At 40.0% G+C, this 27,114-nt stretch overlaps 1 protein-coding gene across 4 annotated transcripts in view; it reads left to right on the top strand.

Annotated features, from left to right (window-relative positions):
• LOC121958395 (myosin phosphatase Rho interacting protein) overlaps positions 1-27,114 on the top strand; it is a 44,740-nt gene that overhangs the window by 10,722 nt on the left and 6,904 nt on the right. For 2 of the 4 annotated variants that reach the window (XM_042507291.1, XM_042507292.1), the window contains exons 4-18: positions 3,784-3,935; positions 4,930-5,014; positions 5,940-6,111; positions 6,233-6,671; positions 9,189-9,315; positions 10,260-10,364; positions 13,304-13,360; positions 14,418-14,486; positions 15,027-15,116; positions 15,668-15,777; positions 16,366-16,933; positions 17,774-17,911; positions 19,584-22,190; positions 25,678-25,825; positions 26,637-26,754. In XM_042507291.1, the coding sequence (XP_042363225.1) occupies positions 3,784-3,935; positions 4,930-5,014; positions 5,940-6,111; positions 6,233-6,671; positions 9,189-9,315; positions 10,260-10,364; positions 13,304-13,360; positions 14,418-14,486; positions 15,027-15,116; positions 15,668-15,777; positions 16,366-16,933; positions 17,774-17,911; positions 19,584-22,190; positions 25,678-25,825; positions 26,637-26,754 (4,985 nt within the window). The remainder of the gene's footprint in view (positions 1-3,783; positions 3,936-4,929; positions 5,015-5,939; positions 6,112-6,232; positions 6,672-9,188; positions 9,316-10,259; positions 10,365-13,303; positions 13,361-14,417; positions 14,487-15,026; positions 15,117-15,667; positions 15,778-16,365; positions 16,934-17,773; positions 17,912-19,583; positions 22,191-25,677; positions 25,826-26,636; positions 26,755-27,114) is intronic. The other 2 variants (XM_042507293.1, XM_042507294.1) reach the window with 2 other exon arrangements.

The following is a 27,114-nucleotide window of genomic DNA, read 5'->3' on the forward strand; positions in this document are numbered from 1 at the left end:
TAATTTTTTTGTATGCATTGAACACAGGATTACAAAAAGTTAGTAAGGTTTATTGTCGATAACATCATCTTGGCTCTTATAAGCGAATTACTTTGTTCGATCAACCAAGTTGAGTAATACACATGGTAACCATTTGTTGTCATTTCCATTAATAATAAGTAACAGTATTATTAATACTCTCTACACCATCACTCAGAGACTAACGTTAATGGAGCGAAGCAGCCATCAGCAGTAACGTAAGCAAACGACACCAGCTGACCAGCATACACTGCATCAGTAAACAACTTAAAGTAACTCTAGGTGAAGAAAATAACTCTGCTCGGTCTGTTTCACCAGAAAAACCCTTAAAAAATGCTGATGCGTCCGCATCGATAATCGTTTTAAAATCTTATTGAAAGTTGAGGTGCCAAGAGATTCCCAACCCTTATTGAAACACAGCCTGTAGTCAGCTCCCAGTCACTACATTACACTACAGATTATAAAGGAAAAAAGTCATCGTATTGAACAGTTTGGCCCATATTGATGCTTCAGACATCTGATTCCTCTAAAAGAACAAGGTCCAGGGAACGACGACATGGTCTGCTATTTTCTGCCCAGTAGACAGCAGGGTGCTATCTGGAAGCTTTGGCCTCTTTAAATGGAACTATTTTCACCACGAGCAGAGGGAAAGATGCTCTCTCATCTAAATCAGCATTCCTCCTCTAATGCCCTTATTTGGTGAACTGCAGTGAGCTTGCAGCCCTGGGACCACAGAGAGCAAGAGAAAGGGAGACATAGCCCCAAAAAACCACAGAGGAAACGTCAGATATGCCCCAGACCCAGACATTCCACACATGGCCTGCCAGAGCAAGCACCCAAGCTCTGCTCATACTAGCGCTGAATCTGCATCAAATAGTTTAACAGTCAGAGGAATAAATTAACAAGTGCGTAACTGTTGCATATCAGGAAAATCAAATTGAGTTGAAGACTATAAATGGATACATAGTGAGATGGACTGTCATGGAAAAATCCAATTTTCAAGTAGGATGGAAATATAGTGAGACCACCCTGAAAGCTTTAAGGTTAAAAGGTCAATGACCATGAGACCATGCTGAAGGAGGGGTCGGCGCTTCTTCTTTCCTACACTATTTTTCAGAAAATTACAAGCTGTTCTGTCACATATAATTAGGTTCAGAAATTTGAATCCTACATTGTTGGTTTTCTGAGTGTTTCCATGATGGTTAAGTCAGACTTGCAGTTTCTGTCCGTTAAAAGTTTTGATCCAGGGTGCTTTGTCAAGGCACATGTAGCATTTGAAGCAGCATTCTCCTCTCCAGAGCCCGCTGTGGCGGACTTGCCTTTGGCTCAGCCTGTAAAACTCTCCTGGAAGATTTATTATTTATGGAGTGGGTGTACTCCACTTAATTCTAAAGCTGGCTCTGTTGTTTTTTTTTCATGCCGTTTTTACAGGATTTGGAAAGTATACTATTGGGTATGGGCTGCAATAAACCAAATATTTTAGCATGTGTTGAATGTGTTATAGACAAATCCCAGTTTTTGTATAAAGCATTTTACTTTTCAGTCTCTTGTGGGTTGTATTGTCTTTGTTTAATTCATGTCTCGGTGTGTTTTATGGCCTCTCGTGTCATGTTAGCCAGAGTGACGGAAATCTCAAGAGGAGTCTGTGAGAAAGTTGTTGATTGTAATAATATCCCATTGGAAACCTAAAAATAGTGAGCCCCACGGAAAGCAAACACAATTGGAGGATAAGGAATAGGCCCAGTTGCGTAGAAATCAAACCAATGACAATCCAATTGTGTTTGAATGGCAGCCTTGGCAGATCTCCTTCTTTGTTTGGTGCCAGTCGTGGTGGGCAATTTCAAAGCAGCAAGTTGCTTTTTTACTTTCAGCTACTTTCAGCTTTGCTTTAGTAATCCAGGCCCAACCTAAAAGCATAAAAAACTCACCTCAATGTACTGTAAGCATCACATTTTCTTGGACAGTGAAGCAGAATCTGATTCTATTGAAATGTGATTCTATCTTCTATTCTCTGAGGTCTCAGACTATCTAGGACTAGCTGCAGACTGTGAAAAGATGATGTTGAGGTATTTGGTTGATAAAACAATTTGCAGCTAGGCTTTTGGTTTAAGCATCTATGGACTGCAGAGCTAAAAATCTGTGTTTCAGTTCCGGTTTCAACTAATGATTATTGTTATTATATGCAGATCATTTTCTCATTTAAGAGATTAACAGTGTCAGTTTGATCGATTAAGAATGACTACATCAACAAATGTCTGTTTTGTTCGACTAGCAGTCTAAAACTCCAAAGATATTGGCCCCTATTTTACACTTGGCACAAAGTGACGCATAGCTCAACTTTCATTTTTGTGGCCAGCACCCAAGTTGTTTATTCAGTCTTTATTTAATATCCAACAACTTATAAATATTCCAACTGCAATCTGTTTTTTATAATATCGGTTTCAGCGTCATATCAGCATCAGTTTTTGGACTGCTATCAAGGGACTGGTCCTCTGTGTCCCCTCTGTAAATTATGCCCCTGCCTGTGGCTCCATACTTTCTGTAACTGTTTTGCCAAAAAGGACTATTAATGGTAATAGATTTCTAGATGACGTAATATATACAGTCTCTGTACTGCATGTATGTTACCGTTCTCATCCAAGCAAATATCACTACGATAAACATGTGGCCACATTTTACCACAGTGCAGCGTTTTTTATAGTTCCACACTGCTACGTATCCTAAAACATGATTGTTTTTTTTTTTGAGTGGAGGAAATTGTTCCACAGCGTCTGAGTTCTAAAGTGCAATGCAGTGTCATTGCCATATTTGGCAGCCCCTGGGGGTTTACAGGCAGATCTTAATAAAGCTGGATCTGTGTAGTGTCCTTAAAAGGAGCTGGAAAGAGACCCAGCACCTGTTTTACATCTGTAGCCGCAAGGCCCGATAACAGAGTCGAAGTTTCTGAGCAGACAAAGTTGGAGAGGAAGTTTAGGGGATTTCTTTGCTCTCATGTTAACGAGATATTAAGTTATTGGGTTCAAATGATAGTGTGTTTATTATCCTGTCACACTGAACATACAGGAAACTTTATTTATTTTTCACTACCAAGATATTGAGGCTTTTTAGTGTGAAGCACGTCTGTGTTGTAGCTGGTTTACAAAGCAGACACAGCTCTACATTCTTCACTGATCACACACACAAAGCAGCTTTGGTCCGGCATCCCTTTGCTGTCATCTCCCCTTTTCACTCAGTATGTGCTACAACTGAAAGGATTTGCCTAGTCACCATGGTGATCTGGTGATAACAGCAGAGTGTCCATACAGTATGGGCCTGATGTGCCCTGAAATCTGCCCCTTAAAAAGAGAGGCAGATGAGGAATGAGGATTGGAAGAGACTTAGTGGGAAAGCTGCCGAGCCAAGTCTGTGAAACACTGCAGCACTGAGGCATGTTTTTCCTCACATCTTGTGTGTTTGAGTTTTAAACTATTTGAAATGTAATATCAGTGATATCATTGTTTGGTCAGGCAGTTACCCATTCGATATGAGAGCAAACCAGCAGAAGGACATAGATGGAGACAAACCGGTGACTTAAGCATATGGTTTCAAATTGTCGTCCTTTGTTGTAATTTGCTCTTTACATTTTTAGTGTTGTAAACATTGTTTTACATATCCTAATATTCTGTTTTCAGTTGTCTGCTCCAGCATTCCGGGTTTTATTTTGTCCAAAATTTAAATCACATGGACTAATACAACAGCTCATGTGTCATGTTGTGTCTCCTCTAGCCAAGCACGCTGCCTCAGGGCACAGTGAACATGAACCTCTGTACGGACGTCATAGACGCTGAGCCCAAGACAGGTCAGAAGAACTCCCTGTGCATCATCACCCCGGAGCAGGAGTACTTCATCAGAGGAGAGAATAAAGAGATCATCAATGGGTAAGCGGTCTTGATGTGTCTGGCGATGGGTCTGGTGAGGACAAGTCCTGGAAGATTTCAGTGTCCTAGACAGATGTAAAAAGATGTCAAATATTACCTGTGTTTATTGAATAGACTCACATACATAGTGACAGTATCAAAAATAAATAATTATGCTAACCCAGGGGTCAGCAACCTTGGGTACAGGTGTCACGCGGTAGCTTAACCAAAGGCACACTAGCAATAAATGTGATGAAATTTGAAAACATAAGAGTGCAACAGACAGCTTATTTGGGAGAAACCACTGTATATAGCATTGTGCTTAATGACAGCCTGGATGTGAATGACATACCACGTTTGTTCGCTGAAGCAAGATACTGTGATTTGACTGTAAACAAACAAACAAACAACAAAGGGTTAGGACATAGCCAGAGTTTTTAAGGAGCATTTTAAAGAGTAAGAGACTGACTATTTAACATGGCGCACTGATTTACATGAACATTTTTAAATGACACCTCATACCAAAAAGGTTGCCGACCCCTGTGCTAGCCTATGTTTGTTAGGGCAACGCATAAACGAAAATAATTTCTTTTAGCTTTTTGTGTACTAACTGAATGTGACATGAGTGAGTGTCAGTGACAATATCAGTTTGATTGCACTGTTTTCTGCTGGAATATCTTAACTGGCCACGAGTGACTCAGTGCTACGAAACTTTTGTCTTTTACCTCATTTCTATTCATTCCTGTCACTCACTTTTAAAGATCCACTATGGAGGAGGAATGGTTGATTCTTAAGCTGAATTGAAGCGTTATCTATGTGATACCTCATCATTTCACTACAAAAACCTAAATAAGATGACAGCTGGCAGGAGGAAGCTGAAAGTATTTGTGTTTTCAATAAAAACAGTGGAGTACTTGCTCATCTTTTTGGTGGTTGCATTTCCAGTTGAGCACACAGCTGATAAGTAGTCTACTGGTAATTACCAGATAACGGAAACACTCTCCTCTTTCTCCAGATGGAGTGAACAGCTGGTGGTATACCCCCGGACCAACAAACAGAACCAGAAGAAGAAACGCAAGGTGGAGCCTGCAACCTCCCAGGTAACACTCCTTATATAGTGCATATATACCATTTTTCCATATAAATGTGCTGGCTTGGCTTGGGATACCTGCTTGCAGGTGTTTCTGTAACTGACGATGGCTTGTCTTGAGGTATGTTTAAAACCAGCAGGTTGATCCACAGCAAAAGGTCCCCCATTATTGTTATGTTAGTATTGCATAGCTGTTTGCAGAGATGCAGTTAGAGCCTGTTGTCTGCAGCTCTTCATCTAACATCCCACTGTAGCTGTTCTGCTTATACTGTTCTTCCCTGTGGTATCAGTACACTTGTGTGCGGTTTGGTCACTGGCACCTCCAGTCACATTAAAAGTCCCACGTTATTTTGTTATGTAAAAGCTTTTATTGTGAATTAGCAAACTAAGGAAATATTGAGTTTTCATCAGCAGTAATTTAACATAATTCCTATACAGCTGAAAGCGAACATAAAGCAGTAAAATAACGCAGATAACTAAAAGTACAAACAAGGACGCCAGAGAGGAAATTAATTCCAAGCCAAAGAGATTCAGTTAAAAGCTACAACTGTACTGAGAGCTGAACACACAGAGTGTTAAAATATGGTCTTTCTCCCTTATCTCCTTAGCAGACATCAGTTGAGTCTCACAACACACACATAGATGTCTTTGAAGGAGACATAGTGGGAAGAGGGGGGTCGTCAGAGGTTGGCTGTGGTCGAACAGATGTTGACTGCTCAGAGGCGGTCAGACACACTTTTGCCCAACCCTAGAGATGAAGAGGGCTCCAGCCCTGCTCGGCAGGGCCAGGCATGTTTACCTGATGGTGGAAACGTGCGGCATGGTTTTACTTGGTTGGGCCAAAAGTACAAAAAAGCCCCAAAAGTCATACCTTGATTTCAAATTCCACTTTCCTCATTTTATTGTTTTTGGCTGTTCCATGTGTTCACGTCTAGGAGCCAGGTCCAGCCAAGGTAGCAGTGACCGGCTCTGGTATCCCTGATGCGGAAAAGGTCCCAGATTCAAGCTCCATCATCTGGCAGGAGGAGCTGAACCAGAGAGAGGCTGAAGGGGCCCCTGTCTGGGCCCCTGCTGACCTACCTTCAGAATCACCACTGCCTCCCACAGGTAAGGAGGGATAACATCTACAGTATGTAGAGAGGAACTCTGCATAGTGTTCATAAAGTACCTAAAAATAAATAAATAAATTTAAGCAGTTCTGTTGTGTCTTCGGTTTATTTTTTTCTAGGTGACTGTGTACTACAGGGCTCTGACGCCGGCTCAGTGAATGGAGATGAGGTGGACCAAGGCAGCCTGGCACTTCATGGCTCTGTGCCCCAGCCCCCCAGCGACCTGCTCTCCCCGACAGGCTCATGCTCCAGCCTGGGGGGCGTCCCACGCTGCCTCTCTCCTGCACCCAGCGACCCCTTCCCCTCTGGCAGCTCCCTGCTCTCTAATGGCTCCCACATCAGCGGCTCAGTCAGCTCTCTGGACTCAGACGCCAGTGGCAGCACCGTGACCAGCACCGACAGCCACCCGACCAACCAGAGGGGCGGCCACTCCTACAGCCACCACGACACATCTAGATCCCGAAGGTTGGAGGCAGAAGCAAGAAAGGCTGAGAAGAGGAGCCGGTTTAGGAGCCCCAACAGGCAGGAGAGGGAGGCTGTCCTGAGCCCCGAGAGGAGGTCAGTGTCTGCTTCCTCTGCCAGCTGCTGTTATTCCATAACAGCGCCCCTTTTTTTTTTTAAAGCAGGAGGAAAGGAAAAATACTTACATACTGCCCCATTAACACATTACTGAGCCAGTTTGGGATTTGACACAAACTCTGCCTCTCTACAGACATGCCCATACAACAGCCACAAAGGCAATGACTATAGCCCCTTTCAGATATTACCTCATACATGTATGCAGTGGTGATTTAAAATGTCGGCCGTGAGTCTGAATAAGCACTTCAACCAATTTTACGTAGAAGTCAGGACAGCAACCAATTAATCATTTTTAGAAAGATTATTGTGATGTCAGATCAGTCCATAGAATAGATTATTTCCTCTTGCAAGTCCATGACCAGGACGATGTCTAGCATTTGGCCAGTGACGTGTGTTGCATCTCATTCCCCATACTACAGTCTTTATTTCTAATTATCCCTTGGCCATCAGCCATCAAATAAAGACAGAATTTTTACTTTCAGTCATGTCCAGTTACATGGTTAAAATCCTGAATATCATGCAAGCAAATTCAAACTGAACTACAGCCACAAGTAGCAATTGCAGGGCTAAGACTGTATGGACCCTTAAAACCTGAAAGCTGGGTAGGATCAAGACCTTTGACAGTTCAAGACACCTGCATTAACACTGACACAGCTGTGATTAGGTTAGTCTAGATGCAGAAACTACCGCTTCACATTGTGGGCGTGCCGCGCAGCTTTGGGCCGCCGCGTGTCCAGTGTGAGTAGTCTGATTGCTCTACATGGTCACCGAAAGGAAGCGGGCAGCTTCAGTGTGAAGCCAGCGTTATGATGGTGCTGGAGGCCAGCACAATGCCATCTACAGAAATTATATATTTCCATAATGAGTTTCTGAGGTTTTTGGGGCCAAGTACAATCACTTCAGTTTTGTCTGAGTTAAACATCAGGTCATCCAGGTTTTTTTGTCCATAAAAAATTCTTGAAACTAAGTCAACTGATTTTTATTTTCTTGCTTGATCGATAGATAGATACAATTGGGTATTATCTGCATAAAAATGAAATTTTATAGAGTATTTCTAATAATATGGCCAAGGTAAAGCATATATAAAGTGAATAGAACTTGTCCAAGCATTAAACCTTGTGTCACTCAGTAACTAACTCTAGCATGCATGGAGTATCCATCAGTAACATGCACACACTGAGATCAGTCTGATATAGGACTTAAACCAGCTTAGTGCTGTTCCATTAAGGTCAATTTAATGTTCCAGTCTCTGTAATAGGATATGTTGGTCAGTTGTGTCAAATGCAGTACTAAGATCAAATAAGGAAAGTACAAAGACAAGATGTTTGTCCAAGGCAATCCGGTCATTTGTAATTTTTACCAGTGCTGTCTTTGTGCTGTGATGCACTTTAAATCCTGACAGAAAATCCTTAAATAGACTGTCAAACAAATTAATATTATGCTTCATGGTCATTCACTTAGCATAAGCAATTCTGTAATACACAGAAAGCAGGGATAATGTACACAGATATGTTAACCATCTCTACCTATCACTTTCAGATATTTCTAAAAACTGTTAAACTATTATTTGCTCTGTGGATAAGCTGCTCAAAAGAAGCTATCCTGGCCAGCTCGTCTCTTTATTTTTTAAAGCTGATTACTCTTCTGACCTCCAATGTCTCAGCACTATCCTGCTTCCCATGATGAGGGCTAGTTTCACCCAAAAGCATAGGTATGAAGTTGTGACGACAGAATGTGAAATGGTGCATGATCTCTGGTCCACTATTGTCAACTGTATTAACAATATACTGAAAACAGTATTCTCTCAGAGTCCAGCATTATTTCGGGCATCTTACCAGTGGAGGCTTACTGAACCAACATTTCTTTCTTTGCTGCATCTCCAGCTGCTGTCATCCTCCCTAAGCCTCAACCTTGACATTTTCAGTGAAGTCTAGTTATTCCTAATCATTACTTTGTATGTAATTAGTTGTGTCTGTATTTCTCAAGCCATGGAGTACCACAACTTGCTTTTTGCTTTTCTCCAGGCTTCCTCATGAATTAGTGCTCTAAGATCCTTTTCTCATGTAAACTTAACACCCTCATAGTTTGGGGATTGATGTCTTTGATGTCATCTGTAGTCCAACAATCAACAGACTGATGCAGTACAAATGGTTACAATGTGGAAGACAAAGAAAAGCAGAATCCCAAAACAACAAAGCACACACCTGACAGCACACAACACGGTATACACAATAATCACATCTTTAAAGTGATCAAGTTACTTTTACAGACAGTGCACACTGTGCAATGCCGAAGGTGGCAAGAAACACACGACAACCACAATTAAAGTGACAGATGCAGATATCCTGCACTATAAAAAGGCTGCAAAATAATAAATACATTATGAAATACACAATAATATACATACAAGGACGTGATGCTTTTTAAAAAAATTATGACTGAAAATAAAAAGGAAATACTAACAAAGTGTGTGTGTGTCTGTGGGTTTCTTTGCAGTCGCTCTGGTGTTATTGAGAAGTTGGAGGCCTTGGAGCTGGAGAATCCAGAGAAAATGGAGGTGGAAGAGTCTGGGAGGAGTGGAGCCAGACAGGGCCGAAGTGAGCACAGACGCTTCCACAGAGAGGTAACGCTGCTGTTTGCGTGCAAAGATATTTGATCAAACAGTGCCGGCATTTTGCAGCATTTCACAGTAGATATGGGAAAACTTGTAAACACCAACATCAGAACGTCACACGTCAGAGCAGATGTGGGAGCCGCATTCGACCTGCCAGTTTGGGTTTTGCTTTTTTTCCCCCCCGTCCCAGCACCTCCCCCCACTCTTTTATCTTTTCCCTTCACCCTCGCCCTCTTCCCTCAATTTCTCCCTCTCTCTGTCCTGTCTTTGTTTTGGTTTTAGGTCAGAGGTCAGCAGCGTGTGCTGTATTCATTTCCAGTTTCCATTCTGTGCTGGGATTCCCCTGTTGATTTTGCTTCCTTTCCCATCCCGACCCTCTGTGTTCAGCTAGAACTACTTGAAACCCAACTTTAGAGACGCAGAGACCCAACACTTAGCAACGTCGCAACGTGCATTATTAGCATTGCACATTATCCTACAAACTCTCTGTTCAGCAGTGTGCCGCAGACGTCATAGCTCCGCTGAAAATTGAAATTGGAAGTTCCAGCATACATTGTTTCTCTGTGCTATTTTTCCTTTCTTCATAATGCAAACTGATTAAAAAGTGGGTAGCAGGTGGCACCTTGTACAGTAGACCCGGTCACCAGTGTATGAATGTGTGTGTGAATGTGACTTGTAGTGTGAAAGTGCTTTTGAGTGGATGAATGACTAGAAAAGTACACCATCCATTTATTAATCCTGCCCACTTTGCAACGGTGCTCATTGTTTATATCTTCTCTGCTGCTGAGTAGAAGATATGTGTGAAGCATTCATATTTTAGCATATGTAGCTTCCTTGGAAACAACATACAACATACGTATTTGAAGCTTTGTCTGCTGTCATGGCTGTATATGATTCTGGACAAGTATAAATACAAAGTCGAAAAACGTGTCTTTACTGTATGTGCTGTGTAGGAGCAGAGGCATGACATGGGTCAGGGTCTGGATTTTCCCTCCACCCTGCCTCCTTTGAGGAGAGCCAAGTCCCTGGACAGAAGGACCACTGAGTCGGTCATGACGGTGAGTGTTTACTCTCACTTTTGTAAATTGAGCTCATCAAGGTCTAGTGTTCATCTATGCAAGCACCTTTTGTGACTGTCAAAGATCATGATGGATTTAAAGACAAATCATCCAGATATTTTTATAGAGACATTTTTTTCTCAGTAGGACCACAATGAGTATGTCTTATGTTATGTATCTTCCTCATAAATGGCAGGACTCGTGTAGCACACGACATATCTAATACAGGTGGAAATCTCTGTGCACCTCACAATTAAATCTGATTATGATTCAGAGGGCTATGATGTAATTATGACCCAATTTTGATAAATATATACACTCTCACACACTTCTGTTGATCATGATTTATAATAATCCATAAGTAAATAAACAGACGAATCTACTTGCATAAATCGTGGCTCTTGTAACATCACAACAATGCTTTAATACGCTTGCTTTTTAACAGGGGTTGCCAGATTGTATCCACCTGTGGCTGCTCATGATAACCAATTGTAGGATATTCATGTCGGTGTAGTGTCCATACTGTAATATTTCACTGGAAACTGTATGCATTCACCTACTGTTGCTTTCATACTAAAGTTTCAGAGACATAGTAAAAAATCGAATATCGCCTGCTGTTTTAGCGTATTAAATAATACATATTGTATGTGTAGAATAGTTTGGCCGAACTGGTTTCCAATTAAAATATATGGTCTGCAGCAAACTTTTTTTATTAGAAAGTTGACTGCATTTATTAATCAATTAATTCATTTGAAAGCACCTTGCTGTCTCCTGCCTGTATAAGAAATGCAAAATTAGGGGAGGAGTGCTCGGCTGCGTTTATGTCTCCAGCAGTGGAGAGCAGCCTCTCTGCTGCACCATTAGCTCCGGGGAAAGTTAAGAGTGGGTTTAGCGCAGGGTTTTTGTGATGACTGAGTAATGTTGTTTTTTCACTACAGAGTTGGTTGAGTTGTTAATTAAGTGTGGCTCCTTGTGTTGCCTATGACTCTGATTATTACACAGTAATCATTTTCCCGGTCGCTCTCCTCTCTGCTTTTTTTCCCCCCTTCTACATATATATATATCTGAATCACTAGATGCTCAAATTGAAGATTGGTTTTCTGTTAAACAGTTACTCGAGTAATTGTTTCAAGTCTATACCAGAGTTTTAGTCCGTTCATTAGGCTGCTCGTTGTATGCGTATGAGCTATAAACAAATTAATGTACTTGAAAAAAACGCAATGAGTAACTTAACAAGAAATGACCAAAAAAAGCAAGAAATAAATTACCTGAAATTAGCATGAAAAGAAAAAGCTAAAAGAACAAAATAATAATAATCAGATAAAGTGATATAATAAAATAAAAATAATAAATATCAATAATGATTAGAATTTTTCTGTAAAATAATTCAGAATGAATAATTTATATAAATTATAATAAATTATAAAAATTCGTTATTTTTCCCCAGTTATTAAATAATTTTAATTTAATTTTCTTTTTTTTTTTACTTTGAACAATTTGCGGGATATGTCATGGGAAGTTGCTGATCTTTTTTTTTTTACAATGCTTTTAAAATTATTTTCACTAATTACCTCAGGTTTCAAATTTTGAATGCTTGTAAAAAGTGTGTGAACACAGCATAAGAAAACTGATGTCAATCCAGCTTTCATAGGGTTAATAAATTCTTTTTTTTAATTGAAAGTCCGAAAGAATCCTGTGTGTTTAGGTGTGTCTCTGGTCTCACAGCTAAGCTGTAGGATTCATGGTCAGCATCAGTGCCAGGTCTTCAGCTGTGTGAAAAGACCTCGCTGGGTTTTTGTTGGGTCTGAGCAGGTAGATTCTGATAGGTAACACAATTAAGTTAATTTAACATCGAGAAACGACAGCATGACAGCTTTGCTGAGAAAACCATGTTGATGAAACAGCTGCGTAGTGCTGTATTGTGAGTTTGAGTCTGTATCAGCAAAGGTCTGTATCAGCAAAAGTTCAATTACATCTTTGGCAAAGTTTCCCTTAAAGTAACTCACACCTTTCAACTTTGATCTCTCATTAATTTGAACAAAAGAGACTTTTTTTTACACACTGTCAGTCATCCCATTTTCAAATTGCGTGAGTTGCATTGTTTCTTTTGTAGTTAAAGTTGCCTTTTTCTTTGATCTTGGTGTTGTGGTGAAAGGGTGTGGATGTTGTAGGCCAAACCTCCGTGCTGCAGGGACAGTGCAGCCCCGTTCTCTCCCTCTCCTCTTCAGGTTATACTCCTCATTCTGCTCCCTATCTGTGCAGATTTTTCCCGCTGCGTGTATTTATTGCACCCATTCTGTGTCATGTGTGTTATTGTATTTTTGTTGGCTAGAGAAGCGAAGCAGGTGGCTGTCCTTCTGTGTGTGTGACAGTATATATCACAACTTACCACCGCTTCCTGAGGTCACCATTGTTTGTGTGTTTCATCCACTGCGTGGAATCACGGCAGACTACAACCGTACTGAGCACTGGGTTCTGCATTCTCAGCTGGAATAGCACAGACAAACGAACGGCAGAAGTTGCCCCTGGCCAGTGGCCCCCATTTAGATAACCTCACATATTCTAAATTTGTCTTTGATTCATTGGTAGGGTCAACTTCTACCCTCAGCTGACTTGAGTGAGCATGTGTTTTGTTGCGCTTAACTTTTGAACTATGTATTGACATTTTGATTTTGTACTTGAACGTGTGTGAATCTGGCTATTTTTAAGATGAATTTGTTCTTTGCTTTATTGTATTATTTATTAAGGTAAGTGGTGGTAATCAACTGCAACACTTTTAAAAAGAACAATGACATTGTTTATATTTGTATTTGAGTGCTTCTGAGATCATTTTTGCATGTTGAAGAGTTTGACATATTATTTTGTTGTTGTTGTTGCTTTGCTGTACTATTTCAGAAAGGTGTTCACTCATTATCTTTTTGGTCTTTTTTTTTTATTAGCCGGATTTACTGAACTTCAAGAAAGGTTGGATGGTGAAGCTGGATGAGCAAGGCCAGGTACTATGAACTATTAACCCTTTAAGCTCTGCCATAGAAATGATCGGCCAGTGCATATGTTGGTATTTTTGCTCATTGTGATGTTATTTCTTGGAGTATCTTTAAATGTGTCATAACCTTAAAATCTGCACAACCTAAGCTAAAAGACTTATTTGAACTATGTCCATTTTTTAGTTTAAAAGAAGAGTACAAAAGTGTTAGATAGTTTCATCTGAAATAACCTAAAATGTAAAAGCTTATGTAAGTCCGTAAACCATAATAATCGAGAAAAATACTGAAATTGTGTCATAATTTTTTTTAAAAAAAGCAACAGACATTCATATAAATCTGCTTTTGTGTTACTATGTTGCACTGACATCATCGCATGCTGACAACATGATAGCACAAAAAACAGAAGTCTTGGCTTTCTGCTCCAAAAAATGAACTTTCTGTCTGTTGTAGTTTTTATTTTAAATCAATTTTAAACAGGATCAAGAAAACAACAACATCCAGTGGCTGCCAGCAAGGGGCCTGTTTTCAGAGGGTTAATTTGCTTTTGTCTGTAAAAAGTTGTGATAAATGGAAACAAAAGAAATAACAACATGCACCCATGTGCCAAATACAAAAAATAAATCACTGTTTTTCATCCAGACATATTGACACAGAGCAACAAAGAGGTATAATGTTGCCATTTATTTAAAGAAAAAATACCAACCAATGAAGTTTCACATTTTGGATTTCTCTCTGAAAAATAATGACCTCAAAAAGGGAGTCTAAAACCAGTTCAAACAGTATCTGAACTGTCCACCTAAAGCTCTGTTGAACGTCTGAAGCATTCTATGGCCTTTACAGAGGTGCGGTCACACTTTGATGTTGTATCTTCAATGGACTTAAAAGATTAGGGTGGAGCCTCGAGCCTTTAAAGCACATTTTTGTATGATATAGAGAAAGGCAAGCAGTTTATTGACTACACGTTCAGTGTGTGACTACTTCTTCATATCTTACTACCTTAACATGCTCTGTGGATATAAGTAGCTTCTTTATAGAACTCTTGTCTTTTTTCCTGTTTATGTTATAGTGGAAGAAATACTGGTTTGTTTTGACGGATCACAGCCTGAGATACTACAAGGACTCCATTGCAGAGGAGGTAAGGTTATTCATTCTGTGTTGATACTTGTTGAATGTGGAGGCTCATGTACACCTTCAAAAACTTGTGGACAGGTACGTAGGAGGAAAACTAATTCCAAAAAAGAGAGAATTCCTGCACACTGTCCAGTTACGTTTCAGTCGTCAGACCTTCATAAGATTGAATAACAGAAAAAAGAACATTGGAAAACATATTTAGGACTTTCCAATCTGAGACTGTGAGCTGAGTTCACAATGAGGTTCACACTCTGTGTGTATTTAGCTTATTAAAAGCACCTCCCAATATCAAATATGTTACTTCTCTGCAATCAATTTAACAAAATACACATAGATTAAAATAGTATAATATAGTTTAAAAACAATCAATATAAACAATGTTTGGCACGTCAGCAGTATTTTCCAGTAGCCTTTGATTGCTGATGTGCTATACCTTGTTTATATTGTTTTTTTTAATTCTATCATTCTATGTGTATTTTGTTGAGTAGACATAATGTTCTGTTTTATTTCATGTTTTTTCTTTGTCTCCTCTTTGTTACCTCAGGCGTCTGACCTGGATGGTGAGATTGACCTGTCTTCTTGCTACAGTGTAACTGAATACCAGGCTCAACGCAACTATGGCTTCCAAATACATGTAAGAGGCCTTCTAAAAAGGACAAATGGTTTTACTACGAATCTTAATTCAGGCATTTGTTAGCATAGGAAAGGTTTTTTATTTTTGTCTTGTGTTTTAAAGCCTTTATACGTTGCACTGTGATTAATTTCATATAACAGTCCTGAAAAGTCATTAAAAATGATTAGAAACTGAACAAAAATATAAGCACAACACTTATGGTTATTCTTCTGACTGATTGACTGGGTTTAATCATAAATAAGATAAATTCATCTTTTAATTCTCCCCCTTTTATCCTGGCAACCACCAACAGTATATTTACTATAACCGTGTTTACGTAACACAGTGCCATATTAGCCTACAACACCCAAAAATATTAAACAGATAGCTACCACAGTATAAACAGCCCTACAGAAGTTATATAATTCTGTGGTCTACACTGATGTATCACCCAACCCTTTGTCTAAACAAAAACAGAACGTTAGGAGCTGTTGTATCCACATTACGTGTAGGCATATCTATTTCTTTTTGTGGTTCACAGTGTATTTTTCATGGTTCTTTTAAATGTTTAGACCCAGGAAGGTGTGCATACTCTGTCAGCTATGACAGCAGGCATACGCAGGAACTGGATTCAGGCAGTCATGAAGAACGTCAGACCCTCAACTGCCCCTGATGTGGCAAGGTTAGTAAAAAGAAGAACACTCATTCTGAATTTTATGCCTGCAACATGTTTACAAAAAAGTTAAGACAGGGCAAATTTAGCACTGTTTTACATCACCTTTTCAGTTGGGGTCGTCATTGTCCTGTTTTGCCCTTTATAATATTATTTTTTAATAATATTAATGAATTTATTTATATTCTCAGTGGGAGAGTGGACTGGGTCTGGACTGCTACACGTGCAGAACGTGTCTCATTGTCTTTCTGGAATAAGCAGTGACGTCGCTGAAAAAGATGTCATCTGGATGTCAATATATGTTAACTAATAAAGCCAATATAAGATACTAAAATTTCCAATTGTCGAAAAATTATTAATAGGTGTTGTATATATTCAAAGTAAATTTAATGTTTAAGAGACACAGACTGCTCTAGCAGAAATAGACACGGTGTAGATAATGGAGTGATAAACAGAGCCACAGTGGACATTAGCTCAGTGTAAAAATGGCCACAGACATCTGCACAGTGAACATCAACTGTTAGGAGTCTGTGGACGATGGATGATGAACATTTTGAAGCTAAAACTTACTCGCCTACCTTTTTCACTGCTTTTCAGCTCAACTGAGGATCATGGCACCTTCTCTCCCTTGGAGGGTCTGGTTAGGCCAGATGTCACCCAGGACTCTCCCTCCTCTGAGACCTCATCTGTGGAGAGAGAATCCACTTCGGGCGTCATAAAGAGTCGGGCACGTGAACGCAGAAGAGAGGGTCGCTCTAAGACCTTCGACTGGGCAGAGTTCAGACCTATTGCTCAGGCTCTGGCTCAGCAGCGGGCGCAGGAGGCCGAGAGCCTCCAAGCAGACTTGGGAGAGCTTGAACGCAGTCGGAGAAGAGAAGAGAGGCGGAAAAGGTATGAGTCTGTTACCAGCTCATCGACAGAGCAAACATCCAGTAAAGAAGGAGGGAGGACAGACTGTGAAAGTGGAGAGGGAGTCGGACAGACAGATTCCTTAGGTCCAACATCTTTGGAGAGGCAGCAGAGGGTGGAAGAGGTGATTGAACAACACTGGCAACAAGTGGAGAAGACGCCCATACGGGAGGAAAGGAGGGTGCCTCTGGCCACCACAGTGCAACCCAGAGAGACTGTGGAGATTGAGCAGCTGCTGGAGAATTACAAGCAAGGGGTATGTTTCCTAAATGTGGTTATATAATTTTGTATAATGTAAAATAATAACAAAAATATTTTATTTTTTTTATTTTATGTATTTTTTTATTACATTAATCGCGCGGCCATTTTCACAGGGATCCTTTGACCTTTAACCTCAAGATATCTCAATTAAAACAGATTCTCTTGGTACCCATGAGTCTCCCCTTTACAGACATGCCCACTTAATGCTAGTCCCATGCAGTTTTTTGTAGTCATATGATTCCGAATTGAGACAATCTTGTAATCTTATAATATTTGTAATAATTTATCAATATGTACTTCAGAACTGTTTTGTAATGCAAATAATGGAATTGAAGATGTGTGTAAAAGTGCAGTTAAAATTAAATTGAGATTAGATGTTTAAATTGTGCAATTAATTACGATAAAAAAAATTGTTTGACAGCCCTAAAAATAATACATTCAATTCATTTATGCCTTTTTTTTTCAATCACGTAAACTGACAGTGGTGTTTCTTCTTCCAACATTTTTTTAATGGCAAACTACATGAACACCAGCCAGCAGAGAACATATTAAATAGGAATCAACCATGATTTTCAGTTTTATAGTTTTTTTTATATATAATTAGCATTAATTGACCACAGCTGAGTAAATTTCTTGGTGGATCTCATCATAAAAACATACTTTCCCTTGCTATAAGTTGTGAGTTCATTGTTAATTGTGTGAATCATAAGCTGATTAAAATCTCAGCCACTGCAATTTAAAAAATTGACACTTTAAAATAATGTTTTCTTTTAATCAAAACTTGTTCAGCTTCGAAATGGCTAAACGTAGATCTTTTTCCCTGCTGCTCCTTCAGATTGAGGACCTGAAGGCACAGTTGAAGAATTGTCACCAGCAGCTCCTTGACTCAAACAAGCACAAGCAGGAGCTGGAGCTCCAGCTGAGAACAGCTCTGGAAAGAGAGCAGGATGTCCGAACGGGTTACATCTCTCCGGTGAGTTGTTAGTCTCTGTATTCAGTTTGCAGCTGCTATGGTGGGATATCCTTTTGTAAATTATATGCCTATATTCTAAATTGAGCAGTGTTTTCTCCTCCGTTTTGTAACATTCTTTGCATGTTGTATTTTATTGTAAGAAAACATCAAACAAACTGACATCGAAGCAACAAAGTGGCTACAGATATGTGCCTCTGCATGAGTTCATTGCATGAAAAAAAACATCGAGATCTTACAACAATGGCCTCTACTAGTTAATTCCCTGTCTCTCTGTTATAGGTCGCTACTGTATCTGAACTCATGCTAGCAATTGCTTTAGTGAGGTGTTGATTTGGAATTCAAGTTTTGTGGCTGTTCAAGTGACTTTCTGAGGATTATTTCACTCTAAATAAGAAAGAGAAAAATGCATCAGACTGCTAGGAACAACAACACTAAGTTTCATTTTGTTTTTTAGAGATACCTCCCAGTTATGCACAAGAACCTTAAGTAATGTTTTTACTAAAAATGTCCTCTCTGTTTTTCTTTTTAATGCAAAATTCAACACACATATTGTTGTCTCCTAAGTTACATGACAACCATGCAGTTCAAAATATGAAAATTAAAATGGAAAAGTTGGGCATGAGGTTTGGAGGGAAAACTATGATTTAGAGAATTCAGATGTCTATTCATTTTTAAATTACTTTTTGATATCAATTTTACATGTTCAGGGTAATATTTGATCATTTAATCAACTCTCTAGTCACTGGCTACAAACATTTGATCACTTAATTGAATTTAGAGTGACAATATCCTTCATGGTCACTGGCACCATAGCTCTATTTGCAAAAATGTTTGGCTATACATGTATGATTAATAACCTCTTGGCTTGTTTTCTAATTATTTGCATGGGCGTCAGATTCTCATCTTCTATTAACTGCTATACAGACCACCCATATTTTGCTCTTAACATGTTGTATAAAGCCGTGTGATGCATTGTATGTAGCTATGTAATGTTGGAGAAATGTCTGCGCTTGTGTGTGGAAGTATGGGTGGATACACGGCTGTGAGACTGAATGATTACTTACAGACGGTTCAGTTTGTTAGGGGTTAAGGAACAGTTAGGCACTGCTGTCATTTTTAGATTATAGTGTATGTAGTGTTTTTGTTTTTGTTTGAGAAACAGAACAGAGTTTACTTAAAGCACATTATGGAGTACGTGTGAAAATATATTTGAACATTAGATTTAGTTGGTTAGCACTATTGACTGTCTCCGCTCAGGAATGAATTGCTTTGGCGTAAGACATGAGCTTGGACCCGAGAACCTGAAATGTGTTTATAGGACCTGGTATGCCTTCCATCCTTGAGTAAACCATCTAGCTGAAACTAATATTGCATTACTTACCACATGAAGTAACATTTAACCCTTTAATATGCATGCTCTGTTGTGATTAACTAACCCTGGCCATTTAATCAATTTCCTTTGCTTTGAATTTACATCATTAAGATTTATTGGAATTTTAAATTTGTTTTAAGTAAGTTTACATTTACATAATATGGGATTGTCATGTGGGAAATCTAATGTACTGTCACTTTTTGAATGAGGGAAAATGATTACTAGTTAACGAAAAATTATTAGAAAGCTTTGTGTCTCCCCTGCTGTGTGTTAACCAACTGTCTGGTCCCCTTTCCCAAGCTGGAGCACCCTTTGGGTCTGGAGGCTGATGTGATGCCCCAGACGAAGAGGCCCGAACTGGTTAGTTCTCAAGCACAGAGTTTAACAAAGAAGTACCTGGAGACCAAAGAGCTCCTGAAGCTGCAAGAGCTGAAAAAGCGCAATATGCAGGCACAGCTTGGCCTCTCCCTTTCTCACCTGCCCATCAAGCAACCTTATTTCTCTGAATCCCCAAAACCATCCATTCTGGAGGTCCCTCCCCCTGAACCTGTCCAAAAAACAGTTAGCTTTTTGCTCCAGGACAGCACGGAAGCAATTCAAGAACTAGAAGACTTGATAACTGATAAACCTCTGTCCTTAACGGAGCTGTCTAAAGTGTTAAGATTCTATAGTTGTAATCAAGAGACAGCAGAGAAACATCAACTTCAGAAACTCTTGGAGACCTGGAAGTACCAACAGGAAATAGAAAATGAAATATTAAAAAAGAGTTTAGCCAGGGCAGGAGAAAACATTCGTGACTATGAAACCCGTCTTCTAACCATGGAGGATTTGGTGGGGAAGGTTCAGAAACAGAAGTTTGAAAGCCTAAAAAGTCCCTATGGTCCTCTCTCAGAAATTGAAAAGCATTCCGAGACAAACGAGATGTCAGTTGGGATGCTCTCTCAGAGGGTTGAAGTTTTAACTAATGAAAACGGGGCATTGAAACAACGGTGTCAGGAGATAGTGAACCAGCTGACTGAAGCTGACAGGGAAATAGATAGACTGAAAGCCGAGCTGATTGGCCAGCAGGGTGGCAAACAGCATCAAGTGGTCATGGAAGAGCTGAAAAGACTGAAGGCTGAACTGGCTGAAAACCAGGCGAATGCAATAGACAGGGAGTATTACGAGAGGGAGCTGAATGAGAAATCCTTGAGGCTTCATGAAGCTCTGGTTACATTGGAGGAGCTTGGCAACACCCTAAAAGACACTGAGAAGAAGCTGCATTTGAAAGAAGCTACACTAAAAGGTCTGGGCTTTCACACAGACAGTGAGGACAAGGAGTTACATCCCGAGAAAGAGCAGCTCAAAGAGCTGCTGGAAACGTCACAATCAAAGTTGTTTGAGATGGATGCAAATCTTAGGTCTACAGAGCAGCGCTGTTTGGAACTTGAAGTCAGGAACAATGAACTTATTACACTTAATGAGGAATCTGAGAAAGTCAGAGAGAAGCTAAAAGAAGCAGAAAGTGAAATAACAATGCTAAGAGAGAAGTTAGAAATGAAGACGGGTAAAGTTAAAAAGACAGTTAGCGAGTGTGTTGAAGCAGAAGAGAAGCAGGTTGATGATAAAGGACTTACAAAGCAAGTAGTAGAAGAGATAGAGATGAGGTCTGAGGCAATTGATCAGGTTGTAGAGATGCTATCAAAGGTAGATGTTGATGTAGAAAAAATGCTCAGTGATTTAAAAAGCACTTTATTTGGTTCTTTGAAAGAGGAGCCACTCTGTGTGAGTCAGAAAGACATGAGGTTGGTAATAGAGGGAGAGTTTTGGAGCCAGCTGTTGGGTACATTCGAAATCCAACCAGAGGAAAACCAACACAGCTGTGAAAGAGGTGTGGCACAACAGATGATGGCACAGAAGCGCTTGATGCTCTTGATTAGTGGGATTGGTCCACAAGTAAAAGTTGAGAGTGGGGTAGTGATAGAGCCAGATTTTGCAGCGATGTATAAATGGCTTGATGATGAAACTAATGCTCTGATTCTTAAAGAGTTAACGGAGACCTTGGAGGCAAAGTCAAATGTTTTGAAGCAGATTGCTTCCAGTGTGAAGTTAGCCAGAGATGACCAGCTTGTCTCTTTGGCTCTATCAAGCTTTGTTTTTGGTCGAGAACAGAAACAGTCCTCTGAGTATCTGTGTGATGCCCTTAAAGAAGCGTTCATGTCTTATATGATAACTAGGCTGAATGTCCAACATGAGAAAAAAATAATGCAAACGCATACAGAAGTTGAGTTTGGTAGCTTTGTAGATTGTCCAAATTGTCCTAAATTGAGAGAAGCCACCAGAGATCTGGAGTCCCAACTGGCAGATCTTGAGAGCCAACTATTCAAGGCTTCTCTGAAAACCACCACAGGGCCACAAACTTTGATCCAGATTGAAGGAGAGCCCATAGACTCATTGGATAAATACATTGAGCATGATGACATGATAGCCAGGCATAAAAAGGAGCTACGAGAGGTCAAAGACAGCTATGAGCAGGAAGCTGAAATGTTGAGGCAGGAAATCGCTAAGGCAGGTGAGACACTGCGTGTCCGTTCAGAAGAAAATGTGAAAGAGATTGACTCGCTAACAAATTGCATGGAGAACCTGAAGAAGAAGCATGAGATGGAGAGGAAAAACCTCATGGAGAGGTTTGACAGGGAAATGGAAGAGCTGAGAAGCATGATGAGTCCTGCAAATCCAGACAACAACTTGACGGACGAGGACAGACAGCTGCATCACACCTTGGCCCAAACATCCACTCTGAAAGAGTGCATTCAAGAGCTGCTGAGCCAAGTCTCCATCATGACCCAAGAGATGAGACGACGTGAAGAGCAGGGAGACATTACGACCCTACGGCTGAAATATGAGAAAGACCTGGAAAACCTCAAGGTGGAAGCGCTCCTTGTCCTTGCCGTCCTTCATCTGTGATGCCTTGTGTTCCTTTGTGGCATTCCCAGAGCCCCCTTCCTTCCCCGATCCCCGTTTCCCTACCTAACCTCGCTCACCCAACTCTCGCTCTCTGTTCTGTAAACCACTTTTCTTCTGTGTTGCATGAAAACTAACCTTATTTAGGTTTTATGTGATCACTGACGCTGCAGTTGTCGTGTACTGAGGAACCCATTTTGTTGAAATTTATTACAATAAGTTGAAGTACTTTGAGTGACTGAAAGATTGGAATAGCCAATAAAAACACTGAATAGAACCTATGAAATTCTTTTACACTACCACATCGTATCAGCCTCTCTCTGAAATGAGTTCCTCTGGTCGTAGTTCAGTGTGCTTATTGATCTAACCCTTTGACTCAGCTATGCAGCATTTTAATTGTTAAGGGCAAAGAGTTGAACCCATTTAACACCTTTAAACTTATGAATATTTACAATCAAAACAGCCAGTTATATTTTGAAATTATTTTGGCTGTTATCTTAAATTGTATGGGTCTGATCTCTTTTCCTTTGGCTGTTTCCACTAACAGTTAAATTTGAATCCCTACTTTTTCTGAATAATAAGGACATAACATATTAATTTTTTGAGTAATTTTAGTATTTTTCAGTATCTACATACTAAGTTTTTCTAGAGCTCTCATATGCATCTCAGTCATCAGCATCAAATGGAGTTGTTTACTCAGTTGTGATAATGCAACTCAAGTATGGAACTTAGGTCATTTGGTAAGAATTGAAAATATATAGTGCCTTTTTACTTTTCTGACCACTCAAAGGTTTTAAACAATTCTGTTACATTCAAACATTGTTGGCTAAGGTTACTAGGTGCTACCTGTTTCTCAGTTTTAAACCCACTCACACGGATGATACAGCCATCGGGAGCATTTTGTGGTTAAGTATCTTGCCCTTCGATTCTTTGACACGCAAACTGGAGGAGCTGGGGATCCAACCACTGATCTTTTGATTATTGGATAACCCACTCTGCTTCCTGAGCCATAGCTGCGCAGAAGAAGTAGTTATATATAAGATAATTCGATGACAACTGAGCCAACAACTTAATTTGCTGGCGGAGGCAATAAGCGGTGGTTGAAAGCTCATGGAAAAGCTTGCTAATAGCTTGACTCTGAGTATTTTGTAAAACTGTAACTCACAACCCCATGAACAGATCCAAAAGTATAGGCTTATGAATTTCACACCATGAAAAATCAACAGTTAGCCAAACTAACTTAAAAAAACATATTTTCTCACTTACCCATAATGGTATTTGGCCAAGCAGATAGTTTTGGTTTTCTTTGTGGAGGTTTTCCCAACACAATGGAGGTGAAAGGATTTTTTCTGTGGTGCACATGCATGGCTAGACAGCATGGGATACATCGAAAAATGTATTTTTAGGATTTGAGTGAACAAACTCTTTAAGGCATGGTAAAATTTCCCTTGATTTTCGAAGAGTTTGTTATTATCTCAGTTTGTGCATTTAAAGTATAAAGCTGGTGTCATTCTATATGTTTCATACTGTCAACAAATCCCATGGAAAGACCAAAAACAACAGGTATTCTTGTCTCTTTGTTACTTCCTTAGTCTGTCTGTGGCTCTCTGCCCCATGCCCACGGGTTGCTACCAAAGACTTGAATCTAACTGAAGGCCCAGACTTAAAAAGTAACTAAACCACCCACTTTTGGTTTGAATACCTCCTCCCTGGAATGTTAAAAAAGTCTCAAAAATGGGCAGGGCTAGGAGGGGGGCTAAGAAATGCCCAGCCACCCAACTGTCAGCCTCTCGATCCACAGCACCTCCCTGCCCCCCCACACACAAAGTAGTCTGTGGGTTAGAGGGTGGTTGCGGCGGCAATGGGTTGGTGATGTAAGCAGGCTCTTGCTACCAGGATCAGCCAATTGTAAAATCCAGTTGCAATAGCCATGTTTCAACCTTTGGAGGGCAGTCACTATGCATATTTACAACAGAAAATTTAGAATTTTAATGCTTTGCACTCAAATGTCAAGAGATGGACCTTAATCAATCAAAAACACTAAATATCCATATATATTGCTTTTCAACAGAAAAAGTGGTTTGGGGATTTAGTTACACTTTAAAGAAAAGGCTATTTTCTTATTTGTTAGTTGAACTCTTTAATTTAAATTTAGCAATTAGATGTTTATGAGATTGTAGTTGATAAGACAGAGGAGAGAAGTCCACTTAACACTTAAACAATAAAGTAAAAAAAAAAAATGTCAACAGCAAATCAAAGTTTCGCACAATAATTATTGACCCGGAGGCTTATTGTCAGTTTTCAGTTTGGCCCAATGAGACAGATTGGTAACTTTGTGACACAAACATCAGCATTTTTTAAGCTGTGACTTGAAAAGTGAGTTTTCCTTGTGGCAGACTGTAAAACAACGTGTTTGATATTCAGCTTACTCAGATAGCCAGCTTATGTCTTAGCTGACTTAATACTCTACTGTGTCTGAGTAGTCCATGCCCCTGCCATGACCCAGGATATATTTACACACAAGATACATAGAATGACATGCTTCCAAATAGAGTTTGTGCCGGTGTGATGTCAGAGCAGGAAGTTTATGTTTGCTCTGTGGGGGAGACTTTTCAGCCTGTCACAGTAGGTTTCCTACGCATAAACTTTCAGGGGGCTTTAGCCCTGTGAAAACACACTGGACCTTCATTTCCCCTGTTTGGTTGGAGTTAGATAGAGGCAGAGGCGGGAATGCAGGCCAGGGCACAGCCGTTGACTGAGTCTGCAGATTAGTGGCAGTGAATAGAGGCCGGAAGCAGGACAAAGTTTTTAGTTGAGCTTGTGGAAAGGCCATTGAAGTCCTTTCTTGTGGAAACTTGCACTGTAGTTATGATAGCAGTGAAATGGCTTTTTATGAAAGTGCGTGATGAAGATTAGTCCTCTCTCCTTTTCTCCATAGCATCCAAAAGGTTGTAGTAGGTTGTAAAAATGCCCTTCAGTACTGCAGTTTCTCAGACGTGCAGCTTTGTGATTGTATCAGGTTATCATCTTAAACCTACATTCCATCAAAGATTTGGCCCATAGGCAGATTAGGATTATAGCCACCATGAACAACATGAGCTCAGTTTGGAATAAGGACTTTATAAGCATTATCAGTGAATGCTTTGCTGTGGATAGGAAATGGCATCATATAGTTCTGTACGCCCCTCCTCTCTCATTGTCTATGCATTCCTTCAGTGTATCCTGTCGTTCCTTTTAACCCTTTTTGTACTCGCACAGGCTCAACTTACTCATTTCTAACAGGCTGTATCTTGCAAGTCATTTGCTGGAAATGAATGACCGTGGTGATGTGCACTGGCTGCTGTAGGGCCTGAGGTTTTTCCTGCCTTGCTTATATGGTCAGGAGAACCTTTTGGCTCATGTGTCGCTGGCCCATGAACTTACAGTTGCACCATGTTTTCCTGTCTCGTAGGCCACGTGTGAGAGGGGCTTTGCTGCCATGGAGGAGTCCCATCAGAAGGTGATAGATGAGCTGCAGAGGAAACATCAGAGAGAGCTGGAGAACCTTAAGGAGGAGAAAGAGCGACTGCTAGCAGAGGAGACAGCAGCCACCATCGCTGGTAAATAACATCCTAGAGCAGTGATACTCAACATGCTTTGCTTGGAGGCCACTTTTGCAAAAAGACAGGTGGCTAGGGGATTTTAGGACATTTCTTGGATTTTAGGATGTTTCAAGGATTTAAGGACATTTCTAGGATTTTGGGACATTTCTTAGATATCGGGACATTTTTAGGGGCTTTGCTAGAACCTCTATTGGGTGGTGCTATGGGATCCTCCAATGACACTTTTTTTAATGAACAAGTTCTTTTTTTAATGCTTTTATATGCACTCTTATAGTAAATTGAAAAATGGTTGGGGGGGGCACCCAACACCCTATCAGGGGCCAGATTTGACCCGGCCATAAATTGAGTATCACTGTCCTAGACCAAATAACCTTTGACCTAACAGAAAGAAATATCTTTCGTCTGAACATGATCGATTTGAAAAAAGAAATTTCTGAGAAAGCACAGAGCATGTTGAAAGGGAATACAATTCAGTCTCATTTATAAAGTCCAGTGTTACAAATTACAATTTGCCTCAGAGAGCTTACATATATCCAAAATAATGGTGACCTCAACATGCAACTCAATCATGAGGACGTTCAGAAATAAAGTCATAGACACACACTCTCATGGTCCTTAATCAAAGAATGCATGATCTTGCAAGGTGTAATAAAGCACTCTGTGCTTATATTGTCCCTATTGCAAAGCACTTTTTGCTACATTTCTTGTATGAAAGGTCCTCTATAAATAAAGTTTATTATTTTATTTTTTATGATAATGTTTAAAATTTGTTTTGCATATATCAAAGCATTTTTGTCTGTTACTTTAGCTATTGAAGCGATGAAGAATGCCCATCGGACAGAGTTGGAGAAGGAGCTGGACAAGGCTCGCAAGGCCAACAGCAACACAGAAAATGCAGACATAGAAGAGATTCGCAGACAGCACGAGTAAGTGTTGCATGATGTATGCAGTATGTGGTATGATCTTTAAAACCAGGCTGATGTTGATCCAGGACATCTGATCATAAATTCTGTTCCTCAGTTGCATTAGTCTGTTGGTTAAAGTGACATGGACAGCAGTACATAGCAGCACAGAAATGCCAAATGTTTGAGGTGACACTATAACAAAGTAGGTTTTCCACCAGTAAAAAGTTCATTTTAATTGTAAAATGTGACCTCTTGGTCTCAATTCTTTAAAAAACAGACAAAAACTTTTTTTGTGTGTGATTAAAAAAGAAACTCAGCCAACATTGCATTATAGCATGGCACCTCAGTGATGACTGGATCTTCAAGTGCTTAAAAAAAGTC

The sequence above is a fragment of the Plectropomus leopardus genome, chromosome 19, assembly GCF_008729295.1.
Source record: "Plectropomus leopardus isolate mb chromosome 19, YSFRI_Pleo_2.0, whole genome shotgun sequence".
Taxonomy (NCBI): Eukaryota; Metazoa; Chordata; class Actinopteri; order Perciformes; family Serranidae; genus Plectropomus; species Plectropomus leopardus.